Source organism: Antrostomus carolinensis, unplaced genomic scaffold (genome assembly GCF_000700745.2).
Source record: "Antrostomus carolinensis isolate BGI_N321 unplaced genomic scaffold, ASM70074v2 scaffold42391, whole genome shotgun sequence".
In the NCBI taxonomy this organism is placed as follows: Eukaryota; Metazoa; Chordata; class Aves; order Caprimulgiformes; family Caprimulgidae; genus Antrostomus; species Antrostomus carolinensis.
Genome location: NW_010294253.1, coordinates 535 through 16,999, shown reverse-complemented (window position 1 = coordinate 16,999; position 16,465 = coordinate 535). Strand labels below are relative to the sequence as shown.

The following is a 16,465-nucleotide window of genomic DNA, read 5'->3' as shown; positions in this document are numbered from 1 at the left end:
CCGGACACAGCTGGCTCTGTCTCTGTTAAACATTTGCCGAGTGTCTAAAGGGCAGGAGCGGAACACAGGTCCCAGTGTGCGAGCGGATGTGGGAAGCCAGTGCCCTGACACTTCCCAGCACAGGGGGAAAAAAACCTCACATGTCTGCTCAGCGCATCATAGGTTATGTTGTTGTCCCGTAGGCACGAGCCCACCTCTGCCTCGGGAAGCCCTTGCATGGATTCCCAGAGGCTGGGAGTGGGCTGGGTGTTGCTGTGTGCTGTCCCTGTTCATGTGCATCTTCCAGAGGCACCTGCTGCAGCCAGCACCATGGGGCAGGAGCAGGAGCTGGATGAGCTGCAGGGACATCCCATGCTGCTGCTCTCATAAAGCCAGTAGTGCCTTAGCTGAGGAGGCATCCCCTGATCCATCAGCAAGGTTGCCGCTGAATGGGAACACAGTGAAAGGCCTAAGCCCTTCTCTAAGCCAAAGCTTAATTTGTTAGCCTATAGCTAACTGCTGTCAGCTCCAGAATGTTTCTTAGAGGATGCCAGAGCCAATTTTGTTCACAGTCCTTCATAAATTTCCCCAGTTAAGAACAAAAAGAATATTCCCTACTGACAAAAATTGTTACATAAAACAACAGTGAACTCTTAAAACTGCTAAGAATGGACAATGGATGAAAAAACAAGCGTTAGAGGACTACCTAGCCCTGATGGGAGAAGGCTCTTCATCTTCTGTTCCACACTGTTGGAACAGGAGAAGGTTCTGGCCTCTGGCCATCAAGTGCAACCTTGCAAAGTTTTGCAATGCACAATCTAGCTGCCTAAAAACATTTTTCAAGGTAGGACCCATAGCAGGACCCACCATCCAAAACCAATGGAGATCATCATAGACAGACTGTGGCATTTGTTTTGAGGCTGATGTTGGCTGGGTTGTTGCCTTCAGCTCAGTGCATGGTTCTTGTGTGCTTATAGTGAGAGGCATCTGTATTGGAAAGACCTCAGACACTAGCTGTCCCCAGTGTCTGTTGGAAATAGTTTGCTTCTAGCCTGCAACCCTGTGGGATTTCCCACTCCTAAAGCAATACCCACATGCTCTGTCATGGAGTGGAACACCATCTCCTTCTGGTGCACACAGACATCACAGCAGTGCTGAGCCCTATCCCATAGGACTCCTGAAACAGCCTCTGGCCACCATGGGAGCAGCATGGGCTACGGGATTTGGCGAGTGAGTGAGTACCCCACAGCTATGCATCTTCTCATCATACCATTCCACATCCCCATGCAAGGAAGTCTTACGATTTCAAGCTGTTTTTTCCCCTTCTCCCATTGTCCTTTCAGGCTACGCAGGAAATTGAAGAGCAGCTATTTCCTTGCTTCTTTTGTTCAGCTGATCCCACAGCCCTTCCTCCCCAGCAGAGAACTTCCTGCAGCCCAGAAAGCCCCTATAAACCCAACACCCCAAGGTTCACTGACCAAACTTCACCTTTTCCGTTTCCCAGTCAATCATTCTCCACTGCACGCTCCACTGAAGGCAGCTTTGCAGGGGTCAGCTTTGGGCTTACAAACTATTTGCTGACCCAGGGCAGTGGTGCTGGGAGGAGGGACAGGTCTGGGCAGGCAAGAAAGGTCTCCTGCTCTTGCCTTGCTTCTCTTTTTCACTCCATCCCCAGAGACCAGAAGGCCACATTATGATCCAGCAACAGCTGAGACAGCTCCTGCCAGAGAGGGAGGTGGATCCTTTGGCTGCCCTTGCCCTGCTCTGTGGCTCGGCGGCAGCTGTTGTGGTCTGGAAATGGCTGGGCAGAAGGAAGATCCAGAAGAAAATGGAAGAGGCTCAGAGGACCCGGGATGAGGGTGTGAAGAAAATGGCAAAGGCTGTCCAGCAATTCAGGGAGCAGGTAACCCATCCTTCTGGGGGGTCTGAGTCCCACCGGGGTGTCTGCTGATGTTGTTCTTCAGCTCTTCCTTCCAGCTCCTGCCTCCTTAGCTTTTATAATGAGATGTGCCAGCAGCCCTCAACAAGAGGAAAAGCTGCCTTAGGAGGAAGGGAGATCACTGCTCTCCTCAAGCTGGATGAGATGCAGTGGGAGTCTACAGCCAGGGGGATGTGAATTACTCACTGGGAATAGGTTTTGGACAACACAGTTGATGAAGCACTGGACCTTCATTCATCCAAACTCCAGTTCTTTTGGGATCTAGAAGAGTCTCTTGCCTCCACGGGTAGAAGCAAGAAAGCTTTTTCCTCTTCCTAACTCTTAAGTTTACACATCTGTCCACACCCTTATATCTTTGTCTCTAAAACCTGGCTTCTGGATGTCTCTTGAAGAATCTTCAAAAGAGCTTTCACTAGGGTTCCCAGCAAGTGAGACCTCCCAGCCCAGCAGGCTGCCCAGAAGATGCTTGGCCTAACTTAACACTAATGAAGCACAGGGCATTCAGTGTCCCCTGGGAACAATGAGGACACTACATGAGGACAAACGAGGCAGGCACCCAACCAGCATGGATGTGGGCCTGAATTCCTATTGCAACACTGATTTCTAACCACCTTTCGTTCCTGCTTCATTCACTTCTGAGTAGGTACTGGTTACACCAGCTCATGTTTACACAGGTAACGTACCTGGAGATAAAGCATACCAGCTACAAGTGATATATAGCTTTACAACCTTTTTTCTTAAATATATATGTCTATAAATATGATATAAAACCTTAAGAAAAGCTGGTGGCACTTAGAACCGCCAATCTTCTTCACTTGAGTTGACCTTACCCACCTGTGAGTCCTACTGACTTCTTTGCAGTTTGCTGGGCTTGAGCTATTAGATGTTTGTGCTCAGACTGGGCTGACCTACACTGCCTGTACCCATTCTGAGGGTGAAGGGACAGCCTGAGACTTGTCTGCAAGGACTTTGGTACCTTCTGCCCAGGCTGGTGTCTGCTCAGCGGAGATTACCTCTTGGTCAGTGGGTAGCTCCCACAGTGCCAGGAGGAAAGCTCTGATGTGAGGCTTGCCTCATCTTCTGCTGCAGTGGATGCATGAAGCTCTGCTGCATCTTCAGAAACAGCTGGGCTCCTGTGTTTGCATTGTGTTCATGACATCCAAACTCAAGATGAAACACTTAGCAGCTCAAGGTCTGAAGTCCCACATGCAGGGTCTGCCTTTCCAGCAAGCTCTGTTGATAATGTTGGCAAAACTTCAGAGCCTTATCCCCTCTGAGCCAAAGGCCAACTGGAGCTGCTGTACTGACATCCCCTTCATCTTGCCCTTGCAGATCCCCAGTGTCCAGACGGATGGCATCCTGTCCCTGCCCCTGCTGGAACTCACTGGGAGACTGCAGGAAGGGTCTCTGTCCCCCAAGGCTGTCCTCTACACATACTTAGAGAAGGTGAGTGCCTGTCCACAGTGTGATGGGCAAATAACTTACGTTCTCCATGCCATGGTGTGTGGGCTGGTGGCTGAGAAGACATGTTGGAGCTGATGATTACAACAAGTCTTTAATATAGTAGACATCAGGAGAAAGATATGAAATGGCAGGGATCTCCCTGTCTCCTGGGTCAGACCCACCACCGGACAATTCCTTGAGCTGGGGTGCTCTGGGGAGTTACCATTCATGCTAAGCCACTAGCCCGTGTTTGGAAGATCCCGGTAGATACCGAATGCATCTGTGTAACGATGCTGTTCTTGACTAACACCTATTTCTCCACATGTCTGGCAAAGGCCCTGGAAGTGACCCAGCAGACAAACTGCATGCGACATTTTATCCCAGAGTGTGAGGAGCAGCTCCAGGAAATACAACGGAAGAAGGAGAAAGGGCTGCTCTATGGCATCCCTGTCAGCATCAAGGATCACATTGGCCACAAGGTGCTTCCCTTTGTGCCTCTGAAGTGTCCCATCGTGAGCTGGGATGGGTGGTGAAGTGGCGGGACACAGGGAATGGGGAAGGGGCCTGATTCCTCCCTGCTTATACCACAGGAAGCTTGGCTGGGTCCAAGGCTGTGGCCCCACATCTCATTGCAGCTGCAATCCCGGCAGTTAGAAGCCTCCATCAGCAAAAAAAATAAGGGGTGAATAGTTAAACACCCAAATTATTTTTTTCTGATAAGTGAGACAGCACAGGCTGGCCTACATGGTCGTTTGGGCCATAACTCAGACTTCTCCTCAGAGGTTTGCAGTATCGGGGATCAGAACATGGCTCAGCTTCTAGGAAGTCATTAGTAGCAGGAACCGTTAACCTTGAAGCCCTTTTGTGCTGTAGCCTGATCACTGAGCCCTTTAGCAAAGAGCCCGTGCATGAGTTGCACCAGGTGCCCCCTCAAAGACCAGCCCTGATGAGGACTGACCACACACTCCTGAGATGAATTTGTTAGGCAATCACCTCCATGTTGACCTACCAGCACAGTTAAGAGGGTTCTAAGCCCAAAGGAAGCCCCAAACACCAAGGCTAACTGAAAAAAGATGTCTTTGCTTGGAATGTATATTCCCTCCCTGAACACCTACTGGTGACTTCACTCAGACAGCAGGACGTGAGTTTGATTCTGAGCTAGTGCACCTGTGGTGCTGCATCTGGGTCAGAGGAGAGAAAGAACATGGAAAAGAGCAAGGACAGCTTCAGGAGAAGCCTTAGCCCTGCAAGTGCTTGGCAGCCCTCTGCCAAGGATGAAAGGAGAGGGAGTCCTTGGCCCTTCATGCAGGGGCTTGCAAAGGAGCGGGTTAGTACCTGCCCCCACCCCTGCAAGGGGACACCAGGTCACCCTTCCAAAACTGCAGGGGAACTGCGCTGACTGTGTCTGTTGTCACTGTGTCTTCTGCAGGGGCAACTGGCGACCTGTGGGCTTGTGCAGTGCCTGGGCGCTCCGGTGCAGGAAGACAGCGTCCTAGTCAAGGTTTTGAAGAGACAGGGGGCCATCCCATTTGCAATGACCAATGTGCCACAATCCCTCTTCAAGTAATCATTATTAGAAATCTTTCCTCTGGTTGTGCTCCTGAAGCTAAAACCCAGCCTGTAGGTGCTGGGACAAGCTCCCTCCTGTCTCCTGAGATGTTGCCTGAATGAGTCCCTCTTCCATCAGCTGCCAACAATCTCAGTTCAACTGAAAATAGCTTTCGGATAAGATTAAGAGGCAAAAATCCTTCCGTGACATAAGAGAAATCAAGTGTACTTGTGTGTGGGAGGGGGAGTGGAGGCTCATGGGGATGAGCCACGTCCCAAGGGATTTATGGGATGGAAGGATGGGGTTAGCTATGCCACAGAAGCTCACTGAAAAGGAGATCCAACAAACTCAAGGCTTTAGTCTGTTCCTGACAACCCACTTGCTGGTTTTCTTCTCCCCAGCTACGACTGCAGCAATCCCATCTTTGGCCAGACCTTGAACCCCTTCAACCACCAGAAGAGCCCTGGGGGCTCCTCGGGAGGGGAGGGAGCTCTGATCGCGGGGGGAGGCTCCATCCTGGGCATCGGCTCAGACATCGGTGGCAGCATCCGCCTGCCGTCCAGCTTCTGCGGGCTGTGTGGGCTCAAACCCACGGCTGAAAGGCTCAGGTAGGTGCTGGGGTCTGCCCGTCCCACCCTGCGAGGAGCCTGCTAATTGTCAAACTCGGCAGAAGGGGCAAGGTACTCAGTGAGTACTTGGTGGGGGAAAGAGAGGACAGTTTCTTACAGACTGTCTTGCTTTGCTCAGACTTCTCCCAAGAGGCAGTGTTGTTAGGTTTTGTGGGGAAATGGCCATGTTTTCATTGCAAATCTGGCCTGGAGCTGAAAAGAAAAAGGGGTTAAAGTGGTTAAATAATGACAAAATGTAATATTTTTGGTTAAACCAAAACTAAGATTTGTTGGGGTTCGGGTTTTTTTTTTTTTTAATTTGGAACAAAATTCTCTCTTTCACATGACTCAAAACAAATACTTATTATAATTTCTTTCTGGTTCAGGTCCTGAACTGAAGACCCTATTATGCTATTCAAATGTATTGGGGATATCTCACCATCACTGAAATGATGATATACTTCTTTTTCTTTTCCCAAAGCCTGTCCGGGGTGAGTGGCCCAGTCAGTGGGATCCTGGCAGGTATGTGAATTTTTAGTTGCTTTTCTCTATATGCTGTGAAGAGTCCTATGTCCTCCTCTAGGCCTGAGGAAAGCCTGAGACAACTAAGATTTGTATGGAATCCATCTGCAACATCCCACCTCATTGCCTGATCATCCCTTGCAGTTGACGTGGCCATCAGAGGGGTGGACCATTGTTTGGTGCATCCATTTGCTTATTGTGGATGTTTGCTCTCATTCTGCTCCAGTTCCTTGTGCATTGGGACCGATGGCGAGGGATGTGGACAGCCTGGCCCTGTGCATGAAAGCGCTGCTCTGTGAGGAGATGTTCCAGCTGGACCCCACCGTGCCCCCCATCCCCTTCAATGAGGAGGTGAATCCTTAAGCCAGCAAGCCTTGGTTCTTTTGAGGGTGCTACACTCTCAATGTATGCATTCTTTAAGGGCCCAGTTATCTTTACAGTACTGTTTTCCAGTAACTTGTTTGCTCTCTTTGAGGACACAATTCATAATTATTAGAAAAAAAAATAGGTTCAGTAGTTATCCTTTCTGCCTCCTCAGTTGGTACGTAGCTTATCAGACTCAGAGACTCCAGTAAAGAGTTGGGTGGAGGGCAACACCAGGAGCAAAAAGCTGTAGATCATTAGGGGAAGATGAGACAGGATCAGAAAGTCCTGCAGCAGACCTCTTGACTGAGGACATTTCCTTTCCTTCTGCAGCAGACAAACTTCAGGAGGTTTTTCCACTTCTGTCTTTTGTAGCAATGGTTGAACCATAGAATGGTTTGGGTTGGAAGGGACCTTAAAGCTCATTCAGTTCCAACCCCCCTGCCATCAGCAGGGACACCTTCCAGTAGACCAGGTTGCTCAAAGCCTCATCCAGCCTGGCCTTAAACACTTCCAGGGAGGAGCAGCCACAGCTTCTCTGGGCAACCTGGGCCAGTGTCTGACCACCCTCACAGTGAAGAATTTCTTCCTAATATCTAATCTAAAGCTCCCTTCTTCCAGTTTAAAGCCATTACCCCTTGTTCTATCACTCCCTGCCCTTGTAAAAAGTCCCTCCCCAGCCTTCCTGGAGCCCCTTCAGGTACTGGAAGGCTGCTAGAAGGCCACCCTGAAGCCTTCTCTTCTCCAGGCTGAACAGCCCCAACTCTCTCAGCCTGTCCTCATAGGAGAGGTGCTCCAGCAATCTACTGGTCTTGAGTGGCTGTGCTCTATCTGAAGGAAGGGATGAAGAGGAGACTGGAGAAAAAGGCAGGGATGGACATTTGGAAAGGGGTAACCCATGGAAACTATAAGCAGCAAACCAGAAAATCAGTTACTCCCTAACATGTGGAGCTTTTGTCTCCTTCTGCAGAGAGCTTCAGCACGGGGGCAGTCCTACCCCCAGCAGGGTTGGAAATAAACGTTTAACTGGTGGCTCTTTGCTCCAGGTGTACTCCAGCTCTGCTCCTCTGCGGGTTGGGTACTACGACACAGACGGCTACTTCCCGCTGCCTCCCTGCATGCGGCGGGCAGTGCAGGAAACTGGGGAGGCTCTGCAGGCAGCTGGGCACCAGGTGAGCACAACCACCCCGGGCTCTTCTCCTGAGGTGTCCCCAGCTTTGCTCCTCGCTGCTGAAATCACCCTTCAGAAACCAGGCATAGCTCCCAAGCCCAGTTGTGGGATAAATAACCCATCGGAGGTATGAGATTAAGTTACTACAGCCCCATAACACAATGCAGACACACACCTACCCAGGGTAGCAGCGCATCTCATGGGGAAACAGCACTAGCCATTAGCAGAGATGTACCTGCCAGAGGTCTGGGGTGTAATGAATCCACCTCTGCTCTCCTGGTGGCTGTGGTCCACACCAGACAGCAGCAGCATCCAGAAAGTGCTGCATTTGACCTTGGAAGGTTGCCCCAGCATTTTCTAGGTCTGTCCTTCCCCAGTCAGGCTGAGAGGTGTTTTTCTTCTCCCTCCCCAGTGCCCACAGAGACCTCTGTCCTTTCTGGACCACTGAGGGAAAAGGGCCATAGGGCACGGGATGGGAAATACCTTCCCCCCATGCCAATCTAAACCTAGCTGTGGAAACATGCTAGTGATGCTCTTCACAGCAAAGTGAGTCTGTGTCTGAGGGATGTTGATTCTGCTGGGACAGGTGGGAAACGGGTGCAGGTTCTGGCTCAGTGACTGTCTAGAGCAGGATAGAGAAGAAAAAAGCTCTGGAGAGATCTCAGAGCTGAGCTAAACAGCGGTCAGGGAGGAGTAATCCCATGGGGTGATGCCTGGGCTGGTAAAGAGTTGAACCAGGGCCTTCATTGGTGTGTGGAGCCCAGGGAGGTGCTGCTCTGCCTTGGAAGTATATCCACATTGTGCCTTGGAAATTATTCACATCCTCAGGCTGACACATAATCTTATGTTTTTCGTACAGCTGGTGCCCTTTTCTCCACCTCGGGTCCACTACGTCATGACTGAGCTGTTTTTGAAGACGTTCTTTGCTGACGGAGGCCGTGCTTGGTTGGATGTGTTGTAAGTAGGAGCCCTCTGGCAGCAGTGCTGTAAGACACCTCCATCCCCATGCCCATCCACACAATGCACAGGCAAAACGAGCCCACCTCTCCCACCCCAAACAGGAGATACTCATGTTTCTGAGAAATGGCAAATAGCTTCTCTGGCATGATCCCCTCTTCTTGCCATCTCTCAGCACAGGAGATACTGTAGATCCAAGCTTGAAATCACAGGTGAATTGCTGCAAGATCCCGAGGCTGGGGAAAAAGCTGCTGGCTCTGATTCTTAAACCTCTGGTGAGTCCCTGGCCTCAGGCTCAAAGCAGAGTGGCGTCAGCAAGGCCTTGAGATGCTTGAAAGCGTGACGGTGCTGAGAGACATCTTTAACTAAAAACACTGGGATTTCAGGCCAAGGCACACGCTATCACTTTGGAAGGTCTTTTCTAGATCCCTGCTGGGATTTATCCAGTGCAAAGTGAAATGAGAAAAGGACAGGCCAAGAGCTGTAAAAGATTAATTCAGAGCCCATAGCAAGTGGTTCTTCAGATGCTAGACCTAGAAGTGCCCAGTTCCCTACAGCGTCATGCATTGGGATTACTGCAGCACAGGTACTGGAGGTTGAAGCTCTATCCCTGTGTTGGAGGCCTCCCAGGGACCACACCTTCACAGGAACTCCTGGTGATTGATAAGGGCTGGCCCTCACTGTAGCCCTTTCACCAGCTGAGCATCCTTTTGTAGGGCTTCTCTCCTTCATCCGCCATTTTCTCTGCTTCTCTGTCCAGTTGGGTTGTTCTCAGTTGATAGGATCAAAACAGTAGCAGTGAGTGGGAAGCAATCAAAATGCTTGTAGGGGTCTTGTTTCTGTGAGATACCAAGCTAAAAAATGTTTGATTTATCAAAAATAATGAAAGATGACTTGGTTCAAGTCAGTGCATTCTTCTGTGAGCAGGAAATAATTGGGCTGTAAGAAACAAACTGGAAACCAACAACCAGGAGTTGGAAGCAAGGTAAATTTAGAACCATGAGGAGCATTTTTAATCATCATAGTTCACCCTCAGCACAGCATCCCCAGGGACAGAGGCAGGATGGGACCAGGGATTTCTTGGAATAGCACAAGTTACTGTACTCCCATGTCAAGTCCCTAATGAGACCCTCTTGCCTTTCCAGTTTCCCCGCCTGGCTGACTATCTGAGTGCCTTGGGCGGAATGAGGTAAGATGGCATTGTCTCCAGGGATGTCCATGGAAGTGAACATGTACTTTCTCCTCTGTGTGTCTATGGGCGAGGTGCTGGATTCATGACAGACTCAGAGCTGCTCTCTGCAGTGGCTGTCCCTCCATCCTGGACATGGCTTCAGCCTTTAGGAACACATCTCCCCAGCGTGGCACTGCCCCTAGTGTTATCCTGAAGGGATTCAAGGACTCAGATGGATAAGGTCACGCAGGAAGCCTGTGGCAGAGATGAGCACTAAATCCAGGCTCACAAGAGAAACCTTCTCTCTACCTCTTCCAGACATTTGTTGCTTAATTGCTTGGCCAAATGCCAAAGGAAACTTTAGACAAATTGTGAAAGATGTATTAAGTAATTGCTAAAATCACCGGGTTTATCAACCTGGAGGATTATTTAAGCAATTCCTCCTCTTAAAGCTTAAAAATGTTGCTATGATTTCCACTTGCAGGTCAGTAAAGGAGATGTGGAATCATCACCATCAAATAGAGGTATGTTTTGAGGACTTTTCTCTCTGCCATCATGCTACAAGTTGAGGCTTTATGGCATGTGCCAGGTCAGAGGGACATCAGTGAGGAAAGGGGTTGTGTGGGGGGGTGCTGGGGAGGAGACAGAATGGAGGGAAAGGCACAAAAGAGAGATAGGAATGGGGTAGATGGACTTGTGGGTCAACCCAGACAGGACTTTGTCAGTTGCCCACAGTGCTCATTCCCATATGCCCATGTTTGATGGTCCCAGTCTGGCCACGTGCCGTGTAGGCAGACACTTACACGCTTCCCTGCCTCTTCCCTCGAGCACAGCTGCCTGCTGCTGCCTCCTTGGCCATGACAGAGCCTGGAGCATACCCTGGAGAAGCCAAGATGCTCCAGGCATGAATGTGGCCTCCATGTCATCTCCTCTCTCCTCCCCAAGGCATACCGCACTGAGTTCATCGCCCGATGGAGAGAACTCCAGCTGGACGTTGTGCTGTGCCCTGTCCTGGGGCCTGCCTTCACCAAGGGATACCCTGGGAAACTCCTCAGTAAGTGAGTCTAGGACATTCTGGAGCGGGCAGAGGACCACAGTGGTTGTGACTGGACAGAAACATCCGCTACCATGGAGCTTCACAACCCACCTAAGCATTTTATGGGCATTAAGAAAGGAAAATAACTACCATAAAGCTATCTGGGCAGACAGGCACATGGAGACCAATACATGGATGAAGTGATCTGGTGGTAGTTGTTACTTGCAGTAGAACTTGCCCTATGCAATCTCTCCTCCTAGCAGCAGCTGTTTCTCAGGGGCTTCAATGAACACATAATGTGTAAGTTTGAAGGAAGACAGGAGCCTGTGATTACCTGTATTCTCTCTTCTGCTTCTCTCAGCTGCCATCTCCTCCACTATGCTGTACAATGTCTTGAACTTCCCCGCTGGGGTTGTACCCGTAAGCACAGTGACAGAAGCTGATGAGGAAGAGCTAAAGCTTTACCGAGGATGTTGTGATGACCCCTGGGACCGGACACTGAAACAGGTATGTGACATAGAAAGTAGTGGAGCAGAGACTGCTGATGGATGTTCAAATAATAGTTTCACTAAAACCAGGGGCTCCTAAATATCTCCATCAATGTGGGCACAGGGCAAAAAAAACACACCTCTTCTTTATATACTTCTTGGAAATCCCTTTCCTCCCAAGCTCCAAAAAATGTAAGTCACTAGGGAGGGACTAGGGGAGCATCCCCAAGATGGACTATAGGCTGAAACCTGAAAGGAGCCATGCAGCAAGGCTTCTTCAAATAGGTCCTTGTGACAGCCACAGCACTGCACTTTCCTTCTGCTCTGTGATGCCTTCATCAGGCCCAGACTGTCAGCAGAGCATGGCTCAGGAACAAGGATGCTGAAGGAAAAGGGATCTGGCTGCAAGACAGCTCAAAGTAGAGCAGGCTGGGGGCAGGGGGGCTGGGTCTTAAACAAGCTGCCCAAGATTTGGTAACCATTTCTATCACAAGAACAGCAAGAGCCTTCCCTCTGCCCCAGCATTTTAATGCTGCTTGAATGGCAGGGCTCAGCCTCCAACCTCTCCGCTCTCCAGGACAAGCTGCATGCCTAAACCAACTTTCCAAAAGCTGCTGGAGGCCTGAGCCCCCCAGGTACCTTCTCACCACTTATGTCCCCATTGCAGGCTGTGGCAGGAGCTGTGGGGCTGCCCGTGGCCGTGCAGTGCGTGGCCTTGCCGTGGCAGGACGAGCTGTGCCTCCGGTTGATGAAAGAGGTGGAGACCCTCAGCCGTGAGAAGAGAGACCCTCAAGTGTGAGAAGAGAGCAGCAGAGCCTCCAAGGTCCCATGCCGCAGGGCCAGGCGAAACGGACAGTGCTGCACAACTTCTCTTTTGCAATCAGCACAGAGATTACAGCGAGGAGGGAAGGAGGGAGAAAAAGCCATTTCCTGATCCCCCTCCTTGCCGATAAGCACCGATCCTCTAAGGAACCGAGATGCCATGCAGAGGGCAGCACTGGCTTAAGCCGAGTTCAAATGATGATGGAAAGGATGGACGTGGATGTGGGTTCACCTTCATTTTCATCTATCCTGCCTCTTGCTGAAGGAGGGTGATGCTGAGAGAAATGGATTACAGAAGCTCAATAGTATTCTCTTGCTGGCACTGGAGTAACTTTGTATGGATGTAAGTATGGGCTGCCCTGTAAGGCACATGGCCATGTCTACCCTCCCCATCACTGTATTTTGTTCACAAAAATATAAATGTAGCTATTAAGCCCCTCTTATAATAAAACTCCAGTAATCCTTCAGTGATGGCTGTGATTATATGAATGCAGTTATTACTCAAAATATACAAACACCTTCCCACTGGACATTAAATGGTATTTAGTGAATACAATAAATGGAGCATGCACATCTTCCCTCTCAACCACAGCTTTCCTGTCCATGAGGGATGGCAACTCACTGGCCTTTCCACAACACTGAGCTCTTTTTCCACCACCAATCTTGAGAATCCCAAGCACATTTTCAACCTCTCAGCAGGGGTGTTCTTGGGAACCTCTTATTTCACAACCTCAGGCTGCAATTTCTGAAGGTAGGAGATAAGCAGAGACAGATGCAACTCAATTATGCAGATGGTGAGATCTGGGAAAGAAAGGAAGATCCCCAGATGGTGTTTGTTAACCCAAACCTGCTCATGTAGGATCAAAGCGGTCAGACAGGAGGGAGGGAGCAGCATCCACACAGGGCCATCTACCCCGTCCTGAGACAGATGGATACGTTGCTCTCTCTGATAAGACCTCTCTCTTTTCTAGATTAAAACCTCAGTCTCAGATAAATATTCAGGATACTACACAGCAGGTCTTTCTCATTTATTCTCTATGTCTGCAGTGAAAAAGCAGATTTCCTTGGGGACATTTTAAAAAGAAAAATAAATATAAAGCAGTTTTGCTGTCCCTGGAAATTTTGGGTATTTCCTGATAGTCAGCAGACATAGTCTGTTGCTCCTTCTACATCCGACGTAATTTGCAGAAATACATAGGTCCAAAGTTGGCTGTGAGGTGAGGCAGAACAAGCTCCCCCAGCCGGCACTCTGAGAAGAAGGAAAACGTGTCCTGGAAGAGTGTCCGAAAGTGGCTCAAGTCCTCAACGTGGATCCTGATGTTAAACTGGGTTTCTGCAATTTCCACCGCTCTCTCGATCACATACTCATTCTGCAGCGGGGAGAGGGAGCACGTAGAATACACCACCTCCCCTCCCTGCTTGGTAGCGAGGATCCCAGCCCTGCAGGCAAGATGAACACACACACACTGTTACGGGAAGAAGAGGACTGTGTGGAACACCAGCATTCCCACCCACTGAAACTGGGAAGGCAGCATGTAACTGATAGGAGGTGAGAGACAAATCTTGCAACTCCACAGGCTCAGCAGTGCCACTGTGTCACTGCAACTTGAGGACTGTTTTAGGGCAATGTGGGTCAAATAGATGCTTAGATTGATAAAGTACTTAACATGGGAGAGACCCTCCTGGAGAGCAGCTGGAAGGGATCCTGCATTCACCTCCAAGGGAATGGGATAAGAATATGTACAGGCGAAGAGGCTCTCACAGTTCAAGCGCTGCCATGGGACTCTCTAATCTGTTTCCTTATTGCCCCAGCTCACAGTCAGCCCATCCAGCCTTCTCAGCAAGATGGGGTGACAAAGTGCTGGGAGACACTCAGGAATCCATCAGGGCTGACTGCCAGGACCCAGGAGATCATCACAAAAGGACAATACCATACCCAACCTGTTCCTTAGACCCTCTTCCCTACCTCCTATGGCTACTGCTGGGGACAAGAAGCCCATTTGATCTGACCAAGAACATTTGCACCTTCTCACACGTATTATGATTTGATGTGTTCAACTATTGTCATTCCAAAAAACTACATACAGTTTCCACATTTCCTACATAAAATAAGAAGAGGTTTCAGTGCTGGCCATGGACAGCTGCTACCATAACACAAATAGCACCAAAACACAGCATCGAGCTCACTCACATCAGCAGCTGCAGCTGCAGCATGGGCAACATCTGACGCTCCTTGGTTCGTCTCTTGTGGAAGATGTTGTTGTCGTCCTCCATAACAGAGTGCCGGTCCGTCGTGCAGGGCACATCCACCAGGACCTGCAGCAGCAGAGGTCCTGCATCACTCCTGGGCCCAGGTCAAGCTCAGTCAGCCTCCCAGTGCAACCTGCCCCTTGCCCAACTCTTCCACCCTTGCCATACACCAAGCAGCTCTGGGTTCCACACTGAACTGTACCTCGTCTGGCTGCTTTTGCATTTCAGGAACGTGCAGACAGACAGAGAAGTGGTGGATAACATCACGCTCTCATTTATGTTTCTACTCTGTGCATCTTTCCTGTTAGGTGTTACTGCAGCACTATGGCTGCAACCAGGCACGGCCAGAGCAGCTGGACATGGCTGAGAAACAACAATTATCTCATCTTCACATTTAACCCCTTCCAGGTGATGGCTTAGAACAGGATTTTGAAGGAGTATTACACAGGTAAATAAAGGTTCAACTCCAGGTGCCCATATGCACCAGATCCCACAGGAAGGGTATAGCAGGAGGAAATATTACTCCGTATGTGGCCTAGGCTTCTTTCTCTGCATTTAAGATTATGGAAAACTATACAATTATACTGTAGATAAGCTGCTGTCTTCTTCTGAAACAGGAGGAAAGTGAAACTGATGGGTTTACCTTCATCAGTTCCCAATCACAGAATCACCTACTTTAGAGAAGACCTTTAAGATCATTGAGTCCAATCATTAACCTCACACTGACAAGTCCCTGACTAACCCATGTTCCTCAGCACTATGTCTACACGACTCTTCAATCCCTCCAGGGATGGGGACTCCACCACTGCCCTGGGCAACCCATTCCATCACTTACCTTATGGAAAGTGCCACCTTCCAGCTGGTCCCAGTCCCTTCCATCGCAGGATGTGACGCTCACCATTTTCCTGATTTCTTTGGGAATGTAGCTATGGAGAATCTCGTACAGCCTCTTTGTCCGGGAAATGGAGATGTCGTTGGCTGCCAGGTGCCCTAAGAGGAGAAAACAGGCACACTGGGAATGTTACTCTTCCAAAAACACACCTGATTCCCAACTCTTATAACCAGAAATTAACAGTCAGACATTAACGGGCACAGCACACTCTTCCAGCCCTGTTTTATGCACAGGGACAAGGAATGCCCACCTCCACTTACCACAAATCCCAGTCTGCAGCAGAGCCAGAGTCTTGCCACCCGGAGCCGCGCAGAGGTCAAGGACAAAGTCATCCGGCTGGACATTGAGTGCCAGGATGGGCAGGAGAGATGCTGCGTCCATGAGATAATAGTCGAGGAGCCCCAGAGCATCCGGCCTGGAAATCACCAATTTGCATTAAAAAAGGGAATGTGCAAAGTGAAAAGAAAACAGCAGTTGGAAATGAAGATGGGGACGTAGAGGAGCAGTGGGTGCTCTCGCACTTGCAGCCCCCGAGGCTGGCAATGACAGCGGGTGCTCCGTGCCAGGGATCTCACCGTGCAGGGCGAAAGCGCGTGATGTCCCCCCTGGGGAAGGTGTAACACTTGATGTTGGAGCTGATGGAAGCACAAAGTGGTGGTGACATCTCTGCCTGTGTCATCGTCTCTGCCTCCATCACTGTTCTGCTCTCACCAGACCCCTCTTGGGACCTGCTTTCCCCTCTCCCCACTTCCTCCGTAGTCACACCCCACTGCGATTGCTGCGCCGTTTTGAGGGCTTCGGAAACAAAATCAGTGGCATTCAGCAGCTCCAGCTCTTGAGCGACGTGGTCAACAGGAGAGAAGTTGTTGAGGAGGGCACCATACTTCTGCTCGCAGAGCAGGGCAGCACGGACGGAGGGCCACAGGTCCTTCAGCTGCAGGCTGTAGTTCATGTCAAAGTGGTGCAGGGCCAGCCGCGTGGGCGGGATGCGGGGGGCCGTGGCAGCCTTGGGGGAAAAAATACCAGAAATGTTAAAAGATAAAATATCTTGACATCCCAGTGCCACCCCCAGTCTCAATGTTCTTCCAGGAGAATCCAGTGCCTGGTTCTGTCCTCCCCAAAGTCTTTCTGCAGCCCCAGAAAATTACTTGGCCAGTGGTCGCCTGTGGGGGGTTCAGGACCAGGAATGGCTGAATGAGGGTGGGGGCATGGGGTGGGCACGTGAGGAAGGGAATGGAGTGTTTGTAATGGAGGTACAAGGAGTGAGGGGGTCCT

The 16,465-nt window shown here is 50.1% G+C and overlaps 2 protein-coding genes across 2 annotated transcripts; one reads left to right on the top strand and one right to left on the bottom strand.

Annotated features, from left to right (window-relative positions):
* Nucleotides 1–1,188: 1,188 nt before the first annotated feature.
* LOC104532380 (vitamin D3 hydroxylase-associated protein) lies at nucleotides 1,189–12,025 on the top strand. Its single transcript, XM_010177573.2, has 16 exons — nucleotides 1,189–1,209; nucleotides 1,655–1,882; nucleotides 3,251–3,364; nucleotides 3,697–3,840; nucleotides 4,791–4,924; nucleotides 5,312–5,518; nucleotides 6,000–6,040; nucleotides 6,267–6,391; nucleotides 7,450–7,575; nucleotides 8,434–8,531; nucleotides 8,707–8,806; nucleotides 9,677–9,720; nucleotides 10,187–10,226; nucleotides 10,648–10,756; nucleotides 11,100–11,245; nucleotides 11,894–12,025. The coding sequence occupies exons 1-16, from the start codon at nucleotides 1,189–1,191 to the stop codon at nucleotides 12,023–12,025; spliced, it is 1,809 nt and encodes a 602-aa protein (XP_010175875.2).
* Nucleotides 12,026–13,214: 1,189 nt separating this feature from the next.
* Nucleotides 13,215–16,190, bottom strand: NSUN4 (NOP2/Sun RNA methyltransferase 4). Its single transcript, XM_010177569.1, has 6 exons — nucleotides 15,956–16,190; nucleotides 15,766–15,886; nucleotides 15,451–15,605; nucleotides 15,134–15,288; nucleotides 14,240–14,364; nucleotides 13,215–13,488 (listed from the first exon to the last, which is right to left on the bottom strand). Exons 1-6 carry the CDS (start codon nucleotides 16,140–16,142, stop codon nucleotides 13,215–13,217), a joined length of 1,017 nt encoding a protein of 338 aa, XP_010175871.1. The 5' UTR covers nucleotides 16,143–16,190.
* Nucleotides 16,191–16,465: the final 275 nt, after the last annotated feature.